The 27,741-nt window shown below is 39.4% G+C and overlaps 1 protein-coding gene across 1 annotated transcript in view; it reads right to left on the minus strand.

Annotated features, from left to right (window-relative positions):
• MORC1 (MORC family CW-type zinc finger 1) overlaps positions 1–27,741 on the minus strand; it is a 170,374-nt gene that overhangs the window by 23,697 nt on the left and 118,936 nt on the right. Inside the window, exons 19-21 of the mRNA XM_058661335.1 lie at positions 26,972–27,289; positions 21,587–21,688; positions 1,732–1,798 (exon numbers count right to left, since the gene is read on the minus strand). Coding sequence (XP_058517318.1) covers positions 1,732–1,798; positions 21,587–21,688; positions 26,972–27,289 — 487 coding nt within the window. The remainder of the gene's footprint in view (positions 1–1,731; positions 1,799–21,586; positions 21,689–26,971; positions 27,290–27,741) is intronic.

The following is a 27,741-nucleotide window of genomic DNA, read 5'->3' on the forward strand; positions in this document are numbered from 1 at the left end:
TCTCACCAGTCTCTGCCAAGATAATCAACTGTTTGCCCTCTAATATCTCACTGTCAACATTTTGCATTAAGATTCAAAGACATTCTGACAGATCCCAATAAAAAATAAGTCTCCAGTAGAGAGATGAACTTTAGGGCAGGAAAAGTCCTGAGTCATTTAATTGATCTTCTCTCTCAGCAGCTTCAGAATTATAATAATTACTCAGAGACATTAAAGATTTGCTTTCAGTCCACAGTGAAATAGCAATCCTGTGATCTCCATGAATTCATTGTTTTTGAGTACACCGGGAACAGTATAAAGCATCATAAATAAATCATCATATGTCTTCACCTACTGGCCTACAGAATTCTTTGTTACAACTGCCCCCAATAGCTTGTTTTATTAAGCAAACCTTTCCCAACAAGCTGAAAGCCAAGTATGACAAGATGGCAATAAAAAAAGTTTTAAATAAGGGTAAATGGCTCAGGATGTACCTGATTCCTGTAAGGAAAGTAAAAGAAAATGAATGGATAGTGCCAAGCACACTGTAGGCACCAACCGTTTTACTCACTGACTTGAGTACCAAATGAAGGTGTTAATCCAATAGCCCACTAATCCATAATCAGAGTTATTTAAAAAATATTTCACAATTTGTTCCTGGAAAATCCTATAAGTATATCTGAAATCAAGCATTAATTTTAGGATAAAACTATATTGAAAAATTTTTGACTGCATTTGGAAATTAAAAAGGTCCATACTTGAAGGCACAATAGTTTGAAATGTCTATGAAAGCTCGGCTTTAAAGTTAAAAGACTCATACAAAAGAAGTCGTTGGTGCCATAACAAATTATTCCAATCAGTACGAAAAAGTACAAGTGCGATTTCTTAGGGACATCATTAATAGGTTCAAACATACAGAATGGATTAACAGCTGCTTAGGTTACCTGAGCAACAAAGCACAAAGGAAGAAAGAATTACAACCAAAAGTGAAGACAAAATGATCACATGGATTGATACATTAAAAAGGACTGAGCAAGAAAGAGACAAATAAGCTGAAGTTTACTAAGAAACTAAAAAGCAATAAACTTTACCGTTTATTTCACAATAAGACAGTGTCAATGGAAATAATGGATGTGCTGTTCAGGCTCAGTGTGGAAAGGTACAAAAATCATGATATTGTAAAATAAAGACACTCATTCTAAAAAAAAAAGGTAATAACAGCAAATAGACACAAAGAAAACAAAATATTTTACATCCAACTTGTTTCCAACTTTCTGATTCAGAGAAATTATTGCTGAAGTGATTATAAGATGGCATAGGTTGACACGTGGCATAGCAGATAAAAGTTGTTGCAATGCCAGCATCCCCTAGGAAGATCAGTCCACGTCCCAACTTATCCACTTCCAATTCAGCTGCCTGATAATGTCCTGGGAAAACCAGCAGGAGATGCCCAAGGAGCTGGGCTTCTGGCACCCACACAGAGAACCAGAAGAAGCTCCTGGCTGCAGGTTGCAACCTGGCCCAGCACTAGTTAATGCAGCCACCCGGTGAGTAAACCACCTGGGGAGTAAACTATCTCTCTCTCCTCCCTCCCTCTCCCTCACTTCTTCCCATCTCTGGAACAACACACTTTTAAGAGAAAAAAACCCAGGTTGCTGACACACTTCTTATCCATACCTCAGGCTTTCACATACTCATCCTAAAAACGCCTCAAACACTAGCTAATATATGTAACTTGAATGCTTTGTTTACCTTTGTTTATAAGAACTTCCTTTTTTTCTTGTTTCAGTAAAACATCAGCGTCACTTCCATTTAGAACCTGAAAAACAAGGTATTTCTTTAAAACTGTGCAAAACATGGGACCCATTTTCAGCTGAAAAAAGCCCACATCAGAGGAAACAGATCACAGCATTACTAGTGGTGAGAAAAGGAAAGATGGGGACACGCTGTATAAATGAGACAGGCATACATCTGAGGCACGACTGCAGTATCACTGCCATGTTTATCTGTATCTTTTATCTAAAGGAGTTTTTACATTTCTACCACTATTTGTACAAATATTTTTTAAAAAATTGGTATTCTTGCGTGGACATGACAATGTCTCTAATGAGTCAAGTACTGTGTTCCCCAGGAGCAGCCACGGGGTCTCTAGTGCCTTGAGGGGGCTTACCACCCTTGGCCATTGTAAATGGACATAGTGTGAGAGTTAGTTTCAGTGCAATGAGGACTTTGGGGAGTCTGGGTCTAGACTCTGAATGGAGAAGGATGAGGAGTTCACTTGGAGTATGGGAGAATGGTTTGTATCTACCTATATAATCCTAGGGGTCTACCTACAAGGGGCTGTGGAGCTTAATGTGTGGAATGTAGAAGCCAGGAATGTTAGAGGCACCTGTGCCAAGAGAATGTGCATCCATGATGTAGGGCAAATGGTCGGGTAGACAGAGAGAAAGGAGTGGGGTGTGATAGGGAGTGTTACTCCTGTTTGCTGCTGCTTGGAGTTCTGGAAATACTCATTTTATAAACTCCTACAAAGAAAGTAGGAAACATATTCTTTAGATGAGAAAGGGGGAGGGAAGAGAAGGCAAAGGAGGGGAGGGGAGGAGAGGAGAGGGAAAGCAAGGGGAGAAGACAGGATGGGGGAAGGGAAGGGAAGGGAAGGGAAGGGAAGGGAAAGGAAGGGAAGGGAAGGGAAGCGGGAGAGACTGAGAGATTGATTCTGCCTTTCAGGAAAGATTGCTCCATGATGTATTGTGTGAACTGGTGAGAAGGTAGAGAAATAAGCAGTAAGAAAGAAAATGGAGAAGCCGCTGCTAAAGCAAAAGCTCCTGTTTGCTGCCTGATCCAAAGAATTGTGAACACATGCTCAGACACAATCATGCCCCCATCTCTGTTCTCTGATGTAGTGTGCAGCTGTCACATTTTTTTTTGTTGCATATTTTTTTTAATTCTCCTTTTCTTTTTTTTTATTTTTAATTCATTAATTACATTGTATTATGTGACACAGTTTCATAGGTACTTGGGTTCTCCCCACCCCTCCCCAAACCCTCCCACCATGGTGGATTCCTCCACCTTGTTGCATAACCACAGCTCAAGTTCAGTTGAGATTCCCCCATTGCAAGCATATACCAAACATAGAGTCGAGCATCTTATTGTCCAGTCAAGTTCAATGGCTTTTTAGGTAGACCCTCTCTGGTTTGAAGACAGAGCCAGCAGAGTATCATCCCGATCAATTAAAAGCTCCAACATACCATCAGCAAAAATTTACATCATTATGGAATTAATTGACATAGTAATGAGTAACCAATATGTTAAAAGTAAATGCAAGTTCTTAACCACCTTCTGTGACCACCTCATTGACATTTCAATTTTAGTTTATACACAACATATAACATACATAACATAAATGTTATACATAACATCATATCATCTTAAATTAAGGCAAACATGTGATATTTAACCTTTTGGGATTGGCTCATTTCCCTTAGCATTATGGTTTCCAGTTTGGCCCATTTGGATAAGCAGTTCACAGCCTACAATGTTTCCTTTTCAATGTTGTGTAAATATCTGATTTCATAACACATACCCCTCCAGCTCAATGAAGTTGTAGGTTTCAGGACCTGAATTTTCACTGGCATTGTCATATTCTGACCTTACCAACAAGGCTCTCTCACACGCACTAACCCATTTCATTATGGAACTGTCCTTCAGCTAAGGCTCAACTGTGCTTCATATTCTGCAACCTGGGGATATCTCTTTCTCAAGATTTTTATTTAAATCATGAAACTGATAGTACCTTCCACATGGTAAATGAGATTATAGCTAAGTCTTAACATGAGCTTTAAGATGCTTCAATTAAAATTATGTTAGCAATGAGCAGAGTGGGATTTGTCAGTTCTCCGAAGGGATGCAACCAAAGGATCAGAATAATACTGCATGTTTAATTTGCAAAGTGTCTATTTAAGAACATAAATAAATTACAAATAAGTTGGTGGAGAAAGTATCATAGGCAGGGGTATAATAACCATCTCATTCAATACTTGCTACGGAAATTTCAGCGCTAGAAGGTACTGCTTTATCTGATCTCTTTCTCGCTACATCTTTGCCTTGCAGTTACTATCAAGGACCCATAAAGGCAAATAGCAAAATGCCTTTCTGCAAAATTCAAGACACTTTCTGTTTTGACTTTTCCATAGTTAGCACTATGTTCTAGGCCATTCTCTTTGAGTCATTAACTTATTCATGGTACTTGCTTTCCCTATTCATCTTTGCGATTGGCTGAATCTCCAAAAGACTAGCAGCTCCACAGGGCAGGCAAATTATTGGTTTTATTCTCCCTTGTTGACTATTCTATGTCTAGGAATACAACCTGACAACAGTCTCATAGGACAACACAAAGTTAAAAAGCAACTCGTGAAAATGCACATGTGTTTTTCACAATGGAGGTGAAAATGGTATGGGGAATCGAGTCCAAGGAGAAAACCACTTGGGTTTATATCTGTCTCTGTCTCATTCTTTCTCTCTCTCCCATCTGTGGTATTTTTCATCACAGAACTAACATTGCCTGATACATAGGGTAAATGACTCTAATCCAAAATTCAGGGACCAAAAGTGTTTCAGACATCCAACTTTAGTAGATCTTAGAATATTGCACATATATAATCTTGAGAGGATATTCTAATGAAAACATGGAACTCAATCACTATATATTATATAAAAACACACATAATATATAGTATATTTTACATATTACCAGAACTAATAATATACAATACTCTCAAGACTTTGTAGTCAAAATTTCGCATACATGAAACTGTCAGACATGTAGTACTGTGCATTTCAGATTTAGAGTTTCCAGATAAAGGATGCAATATCCTGTACTATCTTTTTCTGTATTAGTATCTCTTTGAGTTAAGTCAGAGTGCTCAGAGTAGATGAGAGAACGAAGGAGTAGTGGAAGTCAAGGCCTCAGAAACTGTGGAGGCTTATTCTTCAGACTCTGGGGGTTATCCAGGGACTGGAGAATCATCATAAGGACACTGAATTCTGCTTTCAGTATGAGCACAAGTCACTGGAAGCTTCTCTGCAGGAGAACAGTTTAATCCGAATATATTTTACATGTACTATTCATAGTTGTAGACCATGGTGATTAAGAAAAATAGTATGATCATTCAGAAGGCTTCGGTTAGTGTTGTTAAGAACAACTGGTAAGGTGTCCTGAAAGGAAAGTGTAAAAGTAGCAGGATAAGCTCCATGTGTAAAGACTAATTCACCAGGCCCGGTGCAGTGGCCTAGCGGCTAAAGTCCTTGCCTTGAACACACCAGGATCCCAGGTGGGCGCTGGTTCTGGTCCCGCCAGCTCCACTTCCCATCCAGCTCCCTGCTTGGGGGCTGGGAAAGCAGTCGAGGACAGCCCAAAACTTTGGGACCCTGCACCCACATGGGAGACCCGGAAGAGGTTCCAGGTTCCCGGCTTCGGATCGGCACAGCACCGGCTGTTGTGGCTCACTTGGGGAGTGAATCATCAGACAGAAGATCTTCCTCTCTGTCTCTCCTCTCTGTATATCTGACTTTGTAATAAAACTAAATAAATTCAAAAAAATGGGCCCGGCGGCATTGCCTAGTGGCTAAAGTCCTCGCCTTGAAAGCCCGGGATCCCATATGGGCGCCGGTTCTAATCCCGGCAGATCCACTTCCCATCCAGCTCCCTGCTGTGGCCTGGGAAAGCAGCCGAGGACGGCCCAATGCATTGGGACACTGCACCCGTGTGGGAGACCCGGAAGAGGTTCCAGGTTCCCGGCTTCGGATTGGCACAGCACTGGTCCGTTGCGGCTCACCTGGGGAGTGAATCATCGGACAGAAGACCTTCCTCTGTCTCTCCTCCTCTCTGTATATCTGACTTTGTAATAGAATGAATAAATCTTTAAAAAAAAAAAGACTAATTCACCAAAGCTGCCTTGTAGGTTGAACGTTAATATGAAAGGAGAGAAATTCAGGTGACCCTCAGGTTTTGGCTTGAGGAACTGTAAAAGGTGCCATCTTTTAAGTATTCATTAAGAGTACCTATTCAAAGCAGCTGGTGACTCAGGCAGTAAGCCCTGCTGGGCTCAGCCGGAGACCCCAAACCAGAGCCGGCTCAGCTGAATCACCGCTAAAACCTCAAAACAACAAGAAGCAAAAACACAATGAGGAGAAGTATCAGAAAAAGCAATGACCCAGAGGAAAGATCAAGCACTCCCTCCCAATACAACCAAAAACTAATCCCAATATCTGAGATGCAAGATGAAGACATAGAGGAACTATCAGATAAGGACTTTAAGAAGCTAATGATGAAATTCGTCAGAGAGAGTGAAAAGCGCTGGGAAGAGTCTAAGGCATTCGAAAACCATATCACTGCAGAAATAAATCAAGTCAAAAAGGGAATCCTCGATATAGAGAACAAAATTGAAAGCCTATCCAACAGAATGAACACAGCAGAAGACAGAATATCAGAATTGGAAGACAATCAGAATGAAAGGCAGCAGCTCATCAAACAGTTGGAGACAAATCTAGAGAAAGCCAATAGGTCCATACAGGAAATGAAAGACAACCTCAAAAAATCAAATATTAGAATAATAGGCCTTCCCGAAGGAGTGGAAAAGGAGACAGGCTTGCAACGAGTGCTCAATGAGATAATACAGGAGAACTTCCAGAATACTGGAAATATAAATCCAGCACAAATCCAGGAAGGACAAAGAACCCCCAGTAGATACGACCCAAACAAATCGTCTCCCAGACATGTGGTCCTCAAGCTACCTTCAAGTGAATACAAGGAAACCATTCTAAGACAAGTAAGAAAAAAGGATAAGATTACTTTCCGGGGAAGGGAAATCAGGATCACAGCCGATCTATCAGAAGAAACGCTCCAAGCAAGGAGAGAATGGGGTAAAACCTATCAAATCCTGAAACAAAACAACTGCCAACCAAGAATAATGTACCCAGCAAAGCTCTCATTTATATTTGAGAATGAAATCAAATACTTCAACAGTAAAGAGAAACTCGAAGAATACATCAACACGAAACCAGCTCTGGAAAATCTCCTCAGGAAGGTGCTAAACCCAGAAAGAAAAAATACAAACCAAAATCAAAGATGGCAAATGGGAAGACCTTCCCACTAAAATCCATACAAGAAAAGTCAACCAATCAAAAACTCTAATAGTTGCAAATACACACTTGCACACTTACACTCATGGCAGCCCAAAACCAATTCCTCTCAATATTATCTCTAAACACAAATGGCTTAAACTCACCAATCAAAAGGCATAGATTAACGGAATGGATCATCAAACAGCACCCAACTATATGTTGCCTACAAGAGACACATCTAACCAGAAAATCCTGTAAGAAATTTAAAGTGAAAGGATGGAAAAAGACATTTCATGCCAATGGACGAGAAAAAAAGGCTGGGGTAGCTGTTCTAATCTCAGATGACCTAGACTTCAAGCTGACAGACATCAAAAAGGACAGAGAAGGACATTATATATTGGTGAAGGGACTGATCCATCAAGAAGTAATTACAATCGTGAACATATATGCACCTAATTCCAATGCGCCTAGCTTCATGAAGCAACTACTTACAGACTTAAGGGGAGACATAGATACACACACAATAATAGTGGGCGATCTTAACACCCTGCTAACAACTATAGACAGATCAACAAAACAAAAACTCAACAAAGAAACAACAGGGCTCGTACAAACATTAGAACAACTGGACTTGGTAGACATTTATAGAATTTTTTATCCTAAGACCACAGATTATACATTTTTTTCAGCAGTGCATGGCACCTTCTCCAGGATCGACCACATGATAGGACACAAAGCAAATCTAAATAACTTCAAAAAGATAGGAATCATACCATGTACCCTCTCAGACCACCACGGAATGAAACTGGAAATCAGCAATTCAAAATGCCCAAGGAAATACAGAAACTCTTGGAGGTTGAACAATATGCTATTAAACGAACAATGGGTCAGGGAAGAAATTAAAGATGAGATCAAAAAATTTATTGAAACCAATGAAAACTCTGATACAACATTCCAAAACTTGTGGGACACTGCCAAAGCAGTGCTACGGGGTAAACTCATCGCAATTGGAGCTCATGTCAAGGCCCAAGAGAGGCGCCAAATACAGGAACTAACCACACACCTCCAGGAATTGGAAAAGCAGCAGCAGATGAGCCCCACACACAACAGGAAACAAGAAATCATCAAAACAAGGGAGGAAATCAACCAGATAGAAATAAAAAAAACCATACACAAAATCAACGAATCAAAAAGCTGGTTTTTTGAAAAGATAAACAAAATAGACACCCTGCTGGCCCGTCTGACAAAGAAAAAACAAGAGAAAGCAAGAATTAACAGCATCAAAGATGAAAAAGGCAACATAACAACAGACATTACAACCATTAAGAACATAATCAGAAATTACTACAAAGCTCTGTACTCCAACAAATCAGAAGATCACCAAGAAATGGAAAAGTTCTTAGACTCACACAACCTGCCAAAACTTAGCCCAGAGGCAACAATCAACCTGAACAAACCCATAACTGAAGCAGAGATTGAATCAGTGATTAAAGACCTCCCAACAAAGAAAAGCCCAGGCCCAGACAGCTTCACTACAGAATTCTACAAAACATTCCGAACAGAACTAACCACAATCCTCTACAAACTCTTCAAAACAATAGAAAAGGAAGCAACCCTTCCAAACTCATTCTATGAAGCCAACATTACCTTAATCCCAAAACCGGGCAGAGATCCTACAGAGAAAGAAAACTACAGACCTATCTCTTTGATGAACATTGATGCTAAGATTCTCAACAAAATCCTAGCCAACAGAATTCAAAAACACATCAGACAGATCATTCATCCAGATCAAGTAGGATTCATCCCTGGAATGCAGGGATGGTTCAACATTCGGAAATCCATAAATGTGATACACCACATCCAAAAACTGAAAAACAAGAATCACATGATAGTATCAATAGATGCAGAAAAAGCTTTCGACAAAATCCAGCACAACTTCCTGCTAAAGACCCTAACCAAGGTAGGCATAGATGGAAAAATCCACAACATAATCAAAGCAATATATGCAAAACCCAATGCCAGCATCATACTGAATGGAGAAAAACTGGAACCCTTCCCACTGAGATCTGGAACAAGGCAGGGATGTCCGCTTTCTCCGCTGCTATTCAACATAGTTCTAGAGGTACTCGCTGAGGCCATAAGACAAGAAAAAGAAATCAAAGGAATCCAAATGGGAAATGAAGAAGTCAAGCTTTCACTATATGCAGATGACATGATTCTTTATATGGAAGAGCCAAAAGGCTCAACACAGAGACTACTAGAACTTATACGAGAGTTCGGTAGAGTGGCAGGGTACAAAATTAATGAACAAAAATCAACAGCCATAGTGTATGCTAACAGCCCCAAGTTGGAAAAAGATCTAACCAGCAAGATACCATTCAAAGTAACAAAGGAAAGCATGAAGTATCTGGGAATTAACCTAACCAAAAATGTTGAAGACCTATTTGAGGAAAACTACAAAATACTTAAAAAAGAAATTGAACAAGATCTAGAAAGATGGAGTAACATCCCATGCTCCTGGATAGGTAAAATCAATATCATTAAAATGTCTATACTGCCAAAGGCAATATATACATTCAACGCAATCCCAATCAAATTGCCCAAAACATTCTTTACAGATCTGGAAACAATGATTCAATGGTTCATCTGGAAACACAAAAAACCACGAATAGCTAGAACCATTCTCAAGAACAGGAAGTTAGCAGGGGGAATCACAGTCCCAGACCTCTGGACATACTATAGGGCAGTGGTTATCAAAACAGCCTGGTACTGGCAAAAAAATAGAGAAGAAGATCAATGGAGCAGAATAGAAACACCAGATGGGAACCCACACAAATACAGCCAAATAATCTTTGACAAAAAGACAAACGACAATCCAGGCAAATGGAAAGGTCTGTTCAATAAATGCTGTTGGGACAACTGGTTGATAGCCTGCAGAAACAAAAAGATAGACCCACATCTCTCACCATATACTAAGATCAAATCCAAATGGATAAAAGATTTAAACCTACATCCAGAAACCTTCAAACTTTTGGAAGAAAATGTTGGAAACACACTGGAACACTTAGGGGTAGGCCCTCACTTCCTAAAAAAGACTCCAAATGCAGTAGAAATCGAGACCAAAATAAACAATTGGGACCTCATCAAACTAAGAAGCTTCTGTACAGCTAGAGAAACAATCAACAAAGTAAAAAGGCAACCCACAGAATGGGAGAAGATCTTCGCACACGACTTAGGTGATAGAGGGCTGATCTCCAGAATATACAAAGAGCTACAAAACAACCAAAATGTCAAAACAAACAAGCCACTCAAGAAATGGGCATGGGAAATGGGCAAACACTTCACAAAAGAACAAACCCAAATGGCAAATAAACATATGAAAAAATGCTCAAGTTCCCTGGCAATAAGGGAAATCCAAATTAAAACATCAATGAGGTACCACCTAACGCCAGTAAGACTGGCCCACATGAATAAAAGCACCAACGACACTTGTTGGCGAGGTTGCGGGGAAAAGGGAACCCTACTCCACTGCTGGTGGGGCTGCAGGCTGGTACAGCCTCTATGGAAATCAGTATGGAGAACATTTAAACAACTCAAATACAACATACCGTATGACCCGGCAATAGCACTCCTAGGAATATATCCAGAACACTTGTTTTATGAGAAACCAACATGCACTCCTATGTTCATAGCAGCACAATCAGTAATTGCAAAAACATGGAAGCAGCCAAAATGCCCATCAACAGAGGATTGGATAAGAAAGCTATGGTTCATCTACTCCATGGAATACTACTCAGCTATTAAAAAAAACAAAATGCAGTTCTTTGTGGCCAAATGGGCCAAACTGGAAACCATAATGCTAAGGGAAATGAGCCAATCCCAAAAGGTTAAATACCACATGTTTGCCTTAATTTAAGATGATATGATGTTATGTATAACAAGTTATGTTATGAATGTTATATGTTGTGTATAAACCAAAATTGAAATGTCAATGAGGTGGTCACAGAAGGTGGATAAGAAATCGCATTTACTTTTACCATATTGGTTACTCATTACTATGTCAATTAATTCCATAATGATGTAAATTTTTGCTGATGGTATGTTGGAGCTTTTAATTGATCGGGATGATACTCTGCTGGCTCTGTCTTCAGACCAGAGAGGGTATACCTAAGAAGCCGTTGAACTTGACTAGACAATAAGATACTGGACTCTATGTTTGGTATATGCTTGCAATGGGGGAATCTCAACTGAACTTGAACTGTGGTTATGCAACAAGGTGGAGGAATCCACCATGGTGGGAGGGTTTGGGGAGGGGTGGGGAGAATCCCAGTACCTATGAAACTGTGTCACATAATACAATGTAATTAATGAATTTAAAATAAAATTAAAAAAAAAAGAGTACCTATTCAAGTCTCTTCAAATTCTTTCCTTTCTCAATTTCTTCAGCCTTCTATGTCTCCACCTTCCCTAAGCAATCTATTCATTTTTCTGTCTACCTCACTACCCCCAGCGAAACAATTAAAATATCAAAGAGGTAAGCTACCTCTCTGGATTGATCAATGTCATCAAATCTTGGCTCCAGTCACTTTCAAGTGACCTCTTGACACATTCTACTGAAGCTTTAAATCCACATTCCTACTCTTGTTCACTTAGCCAGATTCTTCTGGTCAATTCTCCCTTTCTTGTTGTTGGCACTATCTTTCTTCTTGCTTCCTATCTTAATACTTTCATTATTTAGTCTTTTACAGTTCCTACCAACTTTTCTATTTTTTTCTTCCAGATTTCTTGTTTCTCTCATCTTCTTGTGCTACAAGTTTAAGACAGATATGTACTATTTGTTTTCTTTTTTGTTGTTGTTTTGGTCTTTAATTTTATTTCTATTATAAATGATTCATAACATTATTGTAAACAAAATCCACATTATTAAGCATCCTTTCTCAAAACCCTGGTAAAGATCCTTTCTGATTTGTCTCAAGCACAAACTCTTTCTCCAAAGATATACTGTCAGCATTCCTTAAGAATCATCCTCTATCTATACTCAGAAGATTCTCTCCAGAATTATCTATAGGAACCACAGAAACCTTGGCTTACATACTTTTTCCCACGTGAAGAATCTAAGTATGACGGCTTTTCTTCTTTCATTTTTTTCTTACAAGTTTTCACCACACTTGAACACAAATATAAATCCTATTCCCTCCAAGATATCTGATTTTCCTATAGCACATATTTATTTATTGCTATTGATTTATTGTTAGAAGTTCTTAATGTATTATTTTTACCATTTTTAAATGTGTGCATGCATGCATTTATTACTTATTTTCATTTTTAAATGAAAGGCAGAAAGCGAAAAACAGACAGGGTATGACAGCTATTCTTTTACTACCCAGATGCTCTTCAACAGCCTCAGTGTGTCAAGCTGAACCCAAGAGTGTTGAACTCCACTTAAGTCTCTCTTCATTTAAGGAAGCAGAGGCAGGAATGGAATATTCAGGCCTTCTAATATGGATTGTTAACAACCTAAATGGGGTTTTGACCACTGCATCAAATGCCTACCTCCATTATTACTAATCTTCATTAAATTATTACTTACGATAGCCAAGTATCTTATCTATGTAACACAAATATGACTAATCCTATGACAGCTGATTCTTTCCACATCATTTTTTTTAAATTTATTTTATTGTATAGTTGTTGACAATTTTTACATAGTTAATTATAGTTAACAAAAAAAGGTTCAGGGGGTATAGGGAAGTGGGTAATACTATTATGTCCATATTGTTTCCATCATGTATCTGAGGTAAAGGGGATATTGAGGGAGAAGTCCCACCCGGTTTCCCACCCACCCCAAGTCCCGGATGTGGGGCATGCTCTGAGATATTTGATCAAGTGGTTTTAATACTTCTCCAGTTATGAATCGCTGCCAGTTGTGCTCAATGAGGTCGTCCACTGATTGATGTGGTCCATCATAAAGTCTCCGTTTGCCCCATATTTCGCTGCCAACATATAGCTGAGATGAATGATTGACCTGTTCTGTCTTCTGTCTTTTCTTGGTTAGAGTTCTGAGTTCAGCAGTTCGATTGGGGAGATCTCCAAAGAAACTTTGAGGTATTTCCAGACCAGATTCTTGTATGTTCTAGCAAGCACAGGGCCCAGCACAGTCCATCACCCCGATCAGCTGGTGGTTGCAATTGCTGGGTTGGTTCTGTTTTCAGTCCCGAGTTGCACTGGAACCAATGGGTGTTGCAGTCCAGTCTGGTTCTGCCCAGCATATATTCGGCCCTTCAACCAGTGGGAGCTGCAGCCTAGTTGGGGCGACCCACAATAACCCTCACCAGGCCCGCCCCCTACCCTGGCTTGCCAGTATGTGTAGCAGTAGACCAGTCTGTCCCCCATCCCATTTGGCTCTTGTACTTGTCAATGGGTATTAAAGCTTAGTTCCATCTAACCAACTCAACCATCCAGCCCTCACGGATGTTGTTGAGTGCCTCTCTGTCTAGCCACCCCAGCCCCCATCCTAGTTTTCATGCCCTCCCGTGGGAGTAGTAATCCAAGAGGGGGGAACCCTCCACTTCCCTCCTGGGTCTCTCTCAATCCCGACTGATGCACTCTTCGGGTGGTTCTGTGGTTTGACTTGACAGAATTAGCCCCCAGTGCCAGCTTCTGCCATCTGATGCTGTGGCTAAGCCGTAACAACCCTCACCCACTCTAATTTATGCTTACACCAGTAGGAACAATCAGCCCAGCCTGGCTTTTCCCTGATCTAGTCCACATGCGGCGCACAGGTGTTGTAGCCTTGCTTAGTCTAGTCTGTCCCCATCCCAGCCCATGCTCTCCAGTGGGAGTAGATGTCCGGCGAGGGGACCAGCCCCTTAATCCCCCGCCAGCTCTGGCCCTCCCTTCCTAGATCTCATGTGTGCTGGTTGGGTGCTGCATTCATATCCAGTACAGGCAACCACGCCCTGGCATTCCATAATGTGTACTGGTTTTGTCGCGACCAAACCCGGCCCAACCCACACTCTGTTCGGGTGATCAGATTTGCCAGTGGATGACATGAACTGATTCAGCCTGGTCTGCCCCTGACTCCACATCATTTCAAAGCAAAATTCAAAACCTGGTATCCTCTTCCCAAATTCTACCAAGCATTACTTTTTTCAGTTTTGAATACACAGATTTTAATGTCAGGAAAGGATAGAAATGTTTAACCTAGCATTGTTTAGCAATGCCAACCTTAAAATACTTCTGCTAGTGGTGATGTGACTATCAACTCTGTACACTTGTAGACAGATTGGGAAAATGACCAAAAAAAGCCATCTACTATTCTGTTCTTTAGGCAAGATGTAAGTGTAAGTACATAAATAAGTAAGCAAGAAACAAATGGCTATAGAGGTCAATGAGGTTAAAGTCAGTTTAATCAAAAAGGTTCCATGGGCCCTTGTTATTGAACAAGGAGACCTACTATAGCCATAAATAACCACACCAAAAATACGCTTTTATTTTGTAGAAATCTGAGTTTGCTTCTGGTACTGAGAGTAGTATCCCACAAAATACTGGTTTCAACTATTGAACACAACAATGAACAGTATTTAGGAAAAATAGTTGCTTCATTTTCCAATCAGAAAAACTACAATATCAGTTTGCAGCATCTGTTCCTCCACCAAAGTGAGTAAAAGCAAGCATATTTGCAGTGCATCACTGTCTTGGAACTCAGCAAACTATTCCTGCTCAACTTTTCAAAGTCAATTTCCTTCAAAATATCATTTGCTTTACCATCCATCTGTCATGTAAGGGCAACTAAATATTCTCGGTTGCTTTTCAGAACAGATCCCTTAGGCTGGTTCGTCTGCACAGTTGGTTCATATTTCTCATCTGGTGATATAACTAGAATGTATTGCCTTCCTCTTTGATGGGATGTCTGGCAATTTAGTCCTGCTTCATTTTCATTTTTATTGCTTCTATTAGGCATGGTACAGTAACAACTGATCAGATTGTATCACTTTGGAAGAGTATAGATAATTCTAGGACCATTCACAATTCTGGGATGGTATGGAGCTCATATGGCAAATTTTTACCTGAAGTAAAGCTGTGTTTTCAATTTATCAAACAGCAGTACAGAGGAGTTTTAACTGAACTTCAAGAAACTCTTAATTATAACAGTTCTACAGGGACTCCAGTAACAGCAGAGCCACAGCAACATTTACCCAGGCATTGATCCTTCCAACAAGGGCAGGAAGATCTATAAGAGAAGCTACAGAAGAATTTCCACTTCACTGCCATCTGGGATTAATGAAGACAAATCTGAACTTTACCACAGATTTGGAAATGCTTGAGACAGAAAACAGTGCAGAATATCAAGGATTCATAGCAAGAGAAGGCAAGGTATCTGTTGTGAACATGCAAAATAGGATCCATTTCCGAAGGCCAAAGGTAAATAACACGAGCTTACACAAGTGGTTGCTGGAAATATTATCACCACAATAATCACATTACTAGAGTGACAATCTCACACGAAGAAAAAACTGTTTCACAGAAGGCAGGACTTAGTAAATACCAGGGTGAGATAATCCTAATGATTATAACAAAAACAAGTCAGGTCCAGAACAGAAAAGAAATGCACTGTACAGTTAAGATTTACCATTGATGACCAGAGCCCATTGCACAGTTGTAGAATTGCTCTGTTCACTACCCACATCCTACAGAGGAGTGCTAAATCAAGTCCTGGCTACTTTGCTACTAATCATCTCCTTGCTAAGGAGCTTTGGGCAACAGCAGATGATGTTCAAGAATCGGAGTCCCTGCCACCCACATGGGAGACCTGGATTGAGCCCCATGCTTGTAGCATATACCTGGCCCAGCCCTGCACAATGCCAACTTCTTCAGGAGCAAATCAATGTCTGCACAATTTGTGTAGGAGGAAGGGGTAAGAGCTGTTTCTGCAGGCACATATGTGTAGACCTTGCAAATAAAGTGGAAATAAATGAAAAGGTTTTAAATTTATGGTGGATATCAGAAGGTGAAAGAAAGGAACAGGAAGTGGTCAATGCATTAATATTTTTAAATTGATATAAGGCTGTGACTAGAAATGCCCTTCTATGGAACTCAGTAGTATGGCTAAATCAGAACATGAAAGGCCAGTTAATGTAATATGGCAGCACTAAAAAGGCTTCTGGAAAATGAGATTAAGATATAAGGCTACTTTGACCATCAGGATTGCTCCGGAGCCCCTCACCCCAAAACACACACACGCAGACACACAAATTGGAATAGATAGACACAGAACAAGGAAAGCTGGGAACCAGACAGGAAACGGTGAGCGTGGACTCACACATGCCTTACTAGGTAGGACACAAAGATTAGTTACTCCTCACTAAGGTATTGAAGATTTCTCTGCACACCCCTCCTAAAACTGTTCTGCACTTCAACTGTTGACATATGCCTTGTTAGAGTCTTAAGCCAGTTTAGACTATCCCAAAATCGGCCAAGTTCAACAAAACTAAGCTTCAACACTATAAACTGCTGAATGCTAAAATGAAAATAGTCATGAGACAGCCAAATAGTACCCTATATGGGCCCGGCGGCGTGGCCTAGCGCCTAAAGTCCTCTCCTTGAAAGCCCGGGATCCCATATGGGCGCCGGTTCTAATCCCGGCAGCTACACTTCCCATCCAGCTCCCTGCTTGTGGCCTGGGAAAGCAGTTGAGGATGGCCCAATGCATTGGGACACTGCACCCCACGTGGGAGACCTGGAAGAGGTTCCAGGTTCCCGGCATTGGATCGGCACGCACCGGCCTGTTGCGGCTCACTTGGGGAGTGAATCATCGGACGGAAGGTCTTCTTCCTCTCTGTCTCTCCTCTGTGTATATCTGGCTGTAATAAAATGAATAAATCTTAAAAAAAAAAATAGTACCCTATAGCCATTTTAAGGTGTATAGAAGCCGGTTCTGTGTATAAACTAAATTTGAAATGTCAATGAAGTAGTCATAGGATGCAGTTAAGAAATTGCATTTTTTAACATATTGGTTACTCAATACCATGTCAATTAATTCCATAATGCAGTAAATTGTCGTTGATGTTATGTTGTGGCTTTTAATTGATTGGGATGATATTCTGCCAGCTCTGCTTTCAGACCAGAGATGGTCTCCCCAAGAAACCATTGAATTGATCTGGACAATAAAATGCTGGACTCTATGCTTGCAATGAAAGAATCTTGACTGAATTTGAACAGTAATACTGCAACAAGGTGGAGGAATCCACCATGGGGGAAGGTTTTGGGGGAGGGGATCCCAGAGCCTATGAGACAGTGTCACATAATGCAATGTAATCAATAAAAAAAAGAAAAAGAAAAAAAGATATAACGCTACTTTGGTGCAAAAATTTTTGGAACCCATGATTACCTTTTCATAACATACATTCTAATCAACTTTATCAAGACCCTTTGTATATGTGTTCATTTTGAAATGCTCATGCTTGAGAAAATCACATTTGTGCATACCACATGAACTGAGTGGAAGAGGCTGGCTGAACTGTAGGGGATGGTTGAAAGATAGATTATGAAAGAAGTCATGGTGAGGAGTGGTTAATAAAGTTGGAGCTTAAGTACCTGGGATTCACAGTAACCTAACACTTGTAGAGTATCACTCTATAAGCTGCATGTTCTTCAACTATCCAAGAGGGAAGGTAAGAGGGCACCTGACTGCTCAGCTTTTTGAGAGAACTAGGTGAGATGATATGTGGAACACACAGCCCCTGAAGGCCACTTGGAAAGAGGAAAGACTAAATGCACACCTGTCTGACCCTCCTAACAAACATGTGAATTTCAGGGCAACTCAGTTTTGCAAGATCAGAGATAATAAATTTGGATCAGGCTGGATACTTTAACATGGCAGCAAGAAATGTTACCATGCTAACAAGATCGTGAAAAATAATGAGAGAAGTTTGCTGTAGCGCAGACCGACAATCCCATACCAGATGTCTCCAAAGGTCCGACTGAGAATCTATCTAGGGCATTTTGGAAAGAATTAAGATGTCTTTAAAAAAAATTCCTCATTATTTTCATGACAATTTTTTAATCTCCAGAAAATGCCTGAAGCTTCAGCTGAATCCCAGTTGGAAAGTTTCACATCTTTAAATCATCTACAGAATCTTAGCAAGAACACTGTACTTTCGTTGCATGGTCTGAAAATTAGTGATCTGCACAGGCTGAAAGGCCAAGCATAAGCTAATATCAAACAGGAAAAATGTCATGGAAGTGAAACCAATAATGGATTTGACCAGAAGCAAATGAAGGAAACCAAGCCTAATACCACATGAATGGCCTGGAAGCACATTAAATGTAATGTATTGTATAGAACAAGGAGATGGACGCTAAAAATAATGAAAAAATAAAGATTATCTCATTGGGAAAAGAAGGAAGAGAAGAAAACGGCTTTTGAAAACAGTTGCAACAGATCACCGGCTTTCATGTAAAAGTAATAGGCAGTGCATCCAATCAGAAATTTGGGAAGCCTAGGAGGAACAAGACAGAACATGCCAAGCTGTTATAACATGGTGCAGGCCACATGGGGACGACTGACCTCGGAGTACGAGTGATCCTATAACTGAAACAACAGCAACGGCAACATTAAATAGAAATCTGAAAACTAATCAACACTATTATTTCACTTGAAACCACAGGACTGTCGACACAAGTGCCAGAATGAAGGGTTGCTGAAAACTGAAAAATAAACTACCTTCATGTAAAAAAAATTATCTCAATAGACAAGCTGACATTATTATCACAGCATAAGAAAACAATGTTCTCATCAGAAAGGAATTGTTCTGACAAAAATGAGAAAGCACAGCTACAGGACAGGTTTCCCTAGGACACTGCCCTGTTAATGTTACAGTTGGATGGGTAACCTTCCTGTCCTCCCTTTCAGACAGCTAAGCACAGCAGTACATCTTAGTGGAAAGTCTTTTATGCATTCAAGCACCTAGATCACTAGCAGGTGCTGGGGTTGGTACTTTGTTATTCCAAGCAGCAGACAGAAATTAAAAGAATGTATAACTTCACATGTGCCTTCCAGTTTAACTGATGCTGGGCTTATCTTTTAAATGATTAAGCTGTCAATATGCTATTAAACAATGGTGTTGTGAGTTTGTACAGGAGAAACCATTCCCATGAAATAGACTATCTTCTGTGTTCCGAACATAACACATTTCATTGCACTCAAAAATAAGACCCTGAGTCCAACACTGAGTAAATTCAAATAGCAAATGCCATTTGGGAGATACAGGAGAGGGTGCCCTGTAGCTAACTGTTATTACCAAATGCCAACCTCCTGCTCCATCACTAGCACTGAGTTGCTGTCTTCCTTTGAATTAACAGCCAGCCAGTCAAAACACAAGCCTCTTTGCATGCACATGGGAGCTCAAGTGCACTCAAACGCTGTAAATAGAAGGTAATGAAGAATAGGAGTGAATCGGAATCTTCTTTCAATTTTCAGTTCAGGAGAGTGAAGACAGACAAGCATTCAGAAGCAATTATCTCCTACCTGAATTACTGCAACTACAGTCCAACAGAGAAACTAATGTACACATCTCTAGATAATACATATTTATTCCAATTAATTAGACACCCTAAGTTTGAGAACAGATATCCTACTATGTTCACAGAGACACAAATAAATCATAACATACCCTTTTACAAGTAAAAGAAGAACTTGAGAATTATTACATAAAAAGATAACAACATTTTAAACAGAATTGTTACTCCTAATGCATGAAAAAGCATTTGCTAAAAGCCCTACACAAGGCTTGGAGATGCCACAAAGTAACAGTTACATGAAAAACAAAGACTTTGAAGAGTCTGCAAAGCAAATGGTGATATAAATATTACTTTATTTACAGGTATACCAAACATTGCTTCAAAGAGTAAGAGGTGGTGTTATCTGCAACACTGGTTGCAGTTCCTTCCTTCCTTCCTTCCTCCCTTCCTCCCTTCCTCCCTTCCTTCCTTCCTCCCTTCCTCCCTTCCTTCCTTCCTTCCTCCCTTCCTTCCTTCCTCCCTTCCTTCCTTCCTTCCTCCCTTCCTTCCTTCCTTCCTTCCTCCCTTCCTTCCTTCCTTCCTTCCTTTCTTTTTTGCCTCTGATTAAATGCTGACCCCTTTCCTTTTGAAAATATATCTACGTTCATTTTCTTTCACCCTGGATTATGACTTTTTTCTCCTTCTGTTTATAAAATCATCCTGTATCTTTTCAACATGCATTCGAATGACTTGTTAAAACAATTATACTTTATGGATGACATAAGATGATGCCTGGAAGTAATGGAGATAGGAAGGGATATGAATAAAAAATGACTGACCATGGGTCCTTAACTATTGGAGTTGGGAAAAAGGCACAAAGAAGTTGATTTAGTGTGTCTGAAAATTTCCCATATAAAAATAAAAGCATCATTATGGTCATAGCATAAATTCTGTGACAACAATTTTCTGTTAATGAGCACATAAGTAAAGTTAAAATTAAATGACATTCATTATATTCTCCTATTTGGTTAACATGTAACTTAAACCCAGTCCATAATTTTAAATAGCATTTCCGGGTACCCCACTTAGGTTACCAAGTCAAAAACAGCAATCTGTTTCTAGATTATTGTAATTACGCTAATGTATAGTAAAATAACCATAAATTCACTGCAAGCAAAGAGACTTAAAATGAGTAACAAAACCCATACTGTAATAGAGAAATCATCCTGTCATTAAGTTCCATGATCTAACCAAGCTTTTAATATTTTTTCCAAATATAATACAAAGAACATGAGTAATAAAATGGATAATATCTGTAACACAACTTAACAAGAGAAATGCTGCAAATGTGGTCAGTCCCTTGAATCTGTCCTTGGTAAATACCAAAGACTTGTATTGGCCTGGTGAAAACAAAGGCATATCAACTATCAGGTTAAAAATCACATGTAACTTTGCGTAACTGGAAAGCATACCCTCATTTCTCAAACAGATTCTTCTCAACATGACTGCAGTGGCTTGCTATGTATTGACTCAGCATTACATTTTCTTGTGTGCATCTTTATTATAAATTATAGCAATGTTAAGATGATTCATATTTAGATATGAAGTTTCTTGGGATCCATAAAATTACATGTGTATATGTATATATGCATATACACATGTGTAAATGTGCATATATATACATACATGTCTAACTGTAAATATTTGCATGTGTATTAAAGCTTTTTACTATGATAACTAACATGGAAAGGGCTCATGTAAATATATATTTACATGAATATTAAAGCTTTCTTACTCTGATAAGTAACAGGGGAAGGGCACAAGTACTAGGAGTTGGAAAGTTTAAATTCCAGTCTATCTGTACTAGTTTAGGTTATTTAGCTAAAGTTTCAGTTACTTAGAGGTACTGTGTATTCCTATAATCTTCATGAATGTAAACATAATAAATCTCAAGGAATCATTTAGTCTGAAGAGCTTATCTCACCAAGATTACTTCTGGATCGCTGTCGCTGGTTTCAGTGTCCATCAGTACCTGACATTTCTTTGCAAAGTCTGGTCTCTGCTTTCTTTTCATTTCTAAAGAGACCTATAACATGGTATTAACAATAAAGATTCAAGGTAAGTAGGAATCAACAGTGCACACAAAAACACACTTATGCTTTATTTTCTTCGGCCTCTACTCATTGCCCTTACTAAGTACATAATTTAGATAAGCACAGGGAAGATTAACCACTTACAGTAATAAAAAGAAATGTTGCTTTTTTATACTAATAAAATGTAAATTAAAGGAAAACAATAAATGAGCAAGTATATAAGTATTTTTAAATAAAAGAATACTTAGAGGGAAAAGTACATTGTAAAGCAAATTAGGTATAGATGAGTGATAGAAACTATGGTGCTCAGAACTATGTCATGAAAAATTCAAGTTTAAACAAAGTGAATCAGAGGGCTTGCAGAACAGTGGTCCCTTCCCTTACCTATTCTTCTACTCTCTACAGTTTGTGACCCACAAGCCAAAAATATTAATTAAAAACTGCAGAAGGAAGCAAGTCTAATTATCAAATCTTGTGCCTTTCTGAGTACTACAATATCCACCACCATCACTTTAGACCACACTAACATGATTTCTCCATCATAACACTACTGTGCTGTCGAACTACTCTGCCCACATCCACTTTCGTGATGTATAACTGCTAAGAAACAACCAGACACTAGACATCAATTATCAATCCCAGGGAGAGACTTTAAATACTTTTATTAAGATATCTTCATATTAGTATTGTCAAAAAAATACTATAATGAGGGCCCAGCACAATAGCCTAGTGGCTAAAGTCCTCGCCTTGAACATGCTGGGATCCCATATGGGGACCAGTTCTAATCCCGGCGGCCCCGCTTCCCATGCAGCTCCCTGCCTGTGGCCTGGGAAAGCAGTCAAGAATAGCCCAAAGCTGTGGGACACTGCACCTGCATGGGAAACCCGGAAGAGATTCTGGACTCCTGACTTTGAATTGGCTCAGCTCCAGCTGTTGTGGCCATTTGGGGAGTGAATTAGCAGACAGAATATGTTCCTCTCTGTCTCTCTTCCTCTGTATATCTGACTGTCCAATAAAAATAAATCTTTGAAAAAACACCACAATGAGGTCAAGCATTTGCTGAAATAATGCTTTACTTACACAGATAAGACATAGTGCAAAATCAGTTTCACCTGTATGCATCTATCCCTATATCCAGCAGGTCCTTTTGGTAACCAAGATACAACAACTGGCTATGCACATCCTCTTGTTTCATTGTAGAGAACCCTATTCCCTTTACAACAAGGGCAGATACAGCAGCTCACTTGTTGGGTGCCATGGGACACACATATTCAAGCAGAACATTCAGCCTGTAATAGACAACAATGTTCCCACACAAGGCAATAAGTCCAGCAGAGCCCTGTGGGCTGTTCACCTCTTATAAGTGAATATCCCAGGCAAAGGGTTCATCCTAATGTGGCCAAAAACGAGTTAAAAGACCACATGCAACAAATTGCGTTTCCCAGCAATCCTGCTTTGTGCTAACCTTCCATACTCAAACAGAGCAATTGTTTCTATTTATTTATTTATTTATTTATTTTATTACATTGTATTATAAAAGAAAGTCTGGTCATGTCACTCTCCTGCTTGGAACTACTTTGTTTTTAAAACTGATACTTCAGATTATAGATACTTAGGAAGTACAGCGTGATGTCAGTATAGTGTATACACTACAATGTGTATACGTTGACCAAATCAGAACTATCATTTCTTTCGCTGCAAACATGTACTATCGTTTCGAAATTCCTCTGTAACAGTGTTTGGAATGGACAATAATTTATTGTTAGTCACCCTACTATAGTATAGAGCATTAGAATTCCTATATATGTGCAATTTTATACAACATTAAGAAATTTTCCTCCTTCCTTCCCTCCTTCCCCAAATCCTTCCTAGCCTCTAGTAACCACTGTTCTACTCTTTAGACGCTATTTACTTCTTCATGTGAATGAGAACATGCGCAACCTGTCGTTCAGCACTTGCTTATTTTATGTACTTTAATGTCCTACCGGTTCATCCATGTTGCTGCAAATGTTTTTTGCGGCTGAGTAATACTCCATTATGTATAAGCATCACAGATTATTTATTCAGCCACTGATGGACACTTCAGTAGACACTCTGCATTGTGTATTGTGAATGGTGCTGCAATAGACAGGTGTGCAGATACGTCTTCCACATATGATTGTGTTTTGTTTTCTTGAACCTATGTAGTGGTTTCCCATTCAATGTAGAAATAAAATTAAAAATCCTTACCATAGCCTACCTTACCAGAAGGATTTGTCTGTCCTTATTCATCTCAAACCACATCCCCTTCCCATCTTTCTGTCCATAGAATACAAGGTATCACCACATTCCCTCTTAAACAAATGTACACTTATCATGAACCAGAACTTCTCTTCCTTTCCTCTCACACATCTAACTGGAACTGAGTCCTAAGAAGCTTGTCACTATTTTTTTTTTTTTAGAAAGACTTCCCTATCCTATGAGAAAGAGTTAAATCCTCTATTGTAAGCACTCATACTACCGTGTCATGAAAACTGCCACGGTGCTGGTTGCCATCTGTTGGTACAATTTCTGTGCAGTCTGTGTCTACCACAAGAACTACAAATCTGATGGGGCAACAACCATAAATAGTTCTAGTCAATGTTGACTTTCTAAAAAAAGATTTATTCTCATTATTTTTTTATTACTAAGTCAGATAAACAGAGAGCAGGAGACAGAGAGGAAGATTTTCCGGGATTAGAACCGACGTCCATATAGGATCCCGGTGCGTTCAAGGTGAGGACTTTAGCCACTAGGCCACGGGTGCCAGGCCCAAGGTTGATTCTTAAAATGTGTACAAAGTGACACATTTTAAGAAGGTAAACTAATATACATACCTACACAGGTACACACACATAGGTACAAAAAAGCATTTCAAAATATTAGCAAAAGAATGCATATTATGAAAAAAAAACTAAATTTCAAAAAACATTTTGTAGTAAAATAAACAATCCTTTAATTCAATTTTTCTTACAAACTGTTGTCAATACTTTTGTATTATCAAATGGATATATCCTAATAATTACCTCAAAAGTCCATAGAAAAGATACATTGTCTGTTTGAAAAATTTATTGATTTATTTGAAAAGTAGAGAGATATCTCCCATTCACTGACAATTCCTCCAGATCTCCTATGGGGATGACAGAGATGGCCAAGTACTGGAATCATCATCTCCTTGCCTCCAAACATCTACACTCCATTAGCATGAAGCTGAAATCAGGATCACACCCAAGACCCGAACTCCAGTATGAAATGCAGGTACATCAATTGGTAAACTAGCCAGTATGCTAAATGCCTTCCCACGTTATGCTTTAATTTCATTATTCCATAAACCTTTTTTGTGTTTTCCAGATATTTGTATATGGACAAATATATACATATATACACACACATAAAGTCACAATGTTACTGTAAAATAATTCTTATAAATGTCTAAAATGTCTTGTATCAGACAACTCCTTGATTTCTGACTTATGTTTCTGAAGCATGTAAGATAAGATACCTACAAATAAATGTAAAAGTTCCTAATCTTAAAATTGCACAGCTAATGAGTTTTTCAGGAAATCAGGAGATATGACTAAAAAAAGTGATACATCTACTTTGTATTACAAACATACATTACTTCAAAGACAGCAAGGGTAGAATAAATATTTTCAGAATACACAAACCTGTAGATTTAACTGTGAGATATAATACAAGGCAAAAATTAAAATTCTACAGATTGTACACAGGTTCACATGGCTCAGGTGCCAAGAAAATATTTAAGGCAAAAATTGAAATCACAGAGAAACAGATTTCAAAAATTTTAAAAGCCACCCAAAAGACTGACTTAAGAATTAAACCTTTACACTAAAGATTTTCAGGAAGAGTCTGTATACCATTTATTAAAGTTAATGCAATGCAACTGTTGTTCAAAATCCTTCTGAAAAAAAATTATCCTAAGCAATCTTGTGACCATGATGCTAACATAGTGTTTCACTTATGGCAGAAGTGAAGTGGACAATGCTCTTCAGATGAGTGTAGCCTTTGGAACCTCTTCTGAATGCATGTTGTTAATTTTATGTGTTTATTTTAAAGAGTCTCTCTCACACTGAGAGAGAGAGAGGGAGAGAGATCATGCATTCTGTGGTTCACTCCCCAAATATTCACCACAATCAAAGCTGGGCCCAGCTTAACAAGGGCACCTGAAACCCCATTCAAGTCCACCACATGAGTAGCAGCCTCTCATGTACTTGAACCATCACCTGCTATCCCCCAGGGTGTGCATTAGCAGACACTGGATCAATGCAGAACAGCTGGAATTCAAATCAGGCACTTTGGTTTGCAATGCGGACATCCCAAGGTTGCTGCTTGAATGTTTCAACAGTGGCCCATATTCTCCCCCAACAGTGAATTCAATTTGCAAAGACATTAGGCATCGGGCCTGGCGGCGTGGCCTAGCGGCTAAAGTCCTCGCCTTAAAAGCCCCGGGATCCCATATGGGCGCCGGTTCTAACCCCGGCAGCTACACTTCCCATCCAGCTCCCTGCTTGTGGCCTGGGAAGGCAGTCCAGGACGGCCCAATGCATTGGGACACTGCACCCGCATGGGAGACCCGGAAGAGGTTCCTGGTTCCCGGCTTTGGATCGGCGTGCATCGGCCCATTGCGGCTCACTTTGGGAGTGAATCATCGGACGGAAGATCTTCCTCTCTGTCTCTCCTCCTCTGTGTATATCTGGCTGTAATAAAATGAATAAATCTTTAAAAAAAAAAAGACATTAGGCATCAAATTTTATGAATAAATGAGGCCCTTTGGGGAGTGAGCCAGAAAATGGAAGATCTCTCTCTTTTTCTCTGTTTCCTTCTTTCTGTTGAATTGCCTTTTATATAAAAAATGGATAAACCGTTAAAAATGTTTCAAATTAATGGTTTATCTATCTGGATATTTCTCTCTTGCTGCACTTGATCTGAGCCAAAGGCTAACAAGCGATGAATACTTTTCTCTTAAATGAACATTTAAAATTGCTTTCTTATTCAGACATCCTTCAACTGGTGAGCTCTCCAGATAGTGTGCTGATACTAGCAATTTAACTTTTCTTCCAAAATACAGTATGAAGGAAAAAAATAATAGAAAGTGGGTCCCTGTCCAGGAAACAGATAGCACTGTGCGTTCTATAATTAGAATGCTTTAAAAACGTGGAGATGAAGCAAAACCTTTACCAAATGCTGCTTCTGGAGCAAGTGAATTATCACATACCTTTTAAGAATTAAAACAATACCTTGGATTTCTCAGCGAGGCTGACAGTTTCAGACATGGCTGCTGTGTATCTCATTCTCTTCTGTGTTGATTTTTTTCTAATATTAGTCTCTGAAACAAACTCTACATCACAATCTGTCTCATGTGGAAGGTTTTTGGGGCCACTCTTCCGCATTGATGTTTTCCTAATGTTAGTCTCTAAAACATACTCTACATCACAGTCTTCCTCCTCTGGGAGTCTTTTTTGGCTCCTGTGGCTGTCCGAAAGCTCCAAGGACGAAAGAGAAACATGCTTCAAGTTGCCACCTGAAGGCTTGATTTTCCGAGTTAAGCCTTTTTCCTTAAACAAGAAAGTATTTTTGTTAACCATCTTCTTTAATAATTACTTACCATTTCCTTATAATCTTACCACACTGCTTGACACTTCTTACTACCAGCAAAAAGTGTGTGGATCAGAAGTTTAGAAAATCAGCTTTGCAAATGTACCCTGCTATAGTGTCAGATTAATCATTTGATTCAGGAATTAAAATTCTCCCATGACAGTTCGCTTGCCCTTAGCTCCCTGGTACACACAAGGTCAGTCCTCACCCTTACCCTCAGCCCGCATCCTGCTTCCTGCCCCCTGTTTGTTGCCACTTTTTCATCCATTGAGGACACACTTGCTCAGAGACCTAGAATATGTGTGCCTCTTTGTTAGAGCCCACTCAGAACTGTATGAAACAAAACTAACTATTAGAGTGAGAGTTACTCAAGTGACACTTGTGTTCCTGCGGATATTATTACGTATTACAG

This window comes from Ochotona princeps, chromosome 3 (genome assembly GCF_030435755.1).
Source record: "Ochotona princeps isolate mOchPri1 chromosome 3, mOchPri1.hap1, whole genome shotgun sequence".
Classification (NCBI taxonomy): domain Eukaryota; kingdom Metazoa; phylum Chordata; class Mammalia; order Lagomorpha; family Ochotonidae; genus Ochotona; species Ochotona princeps.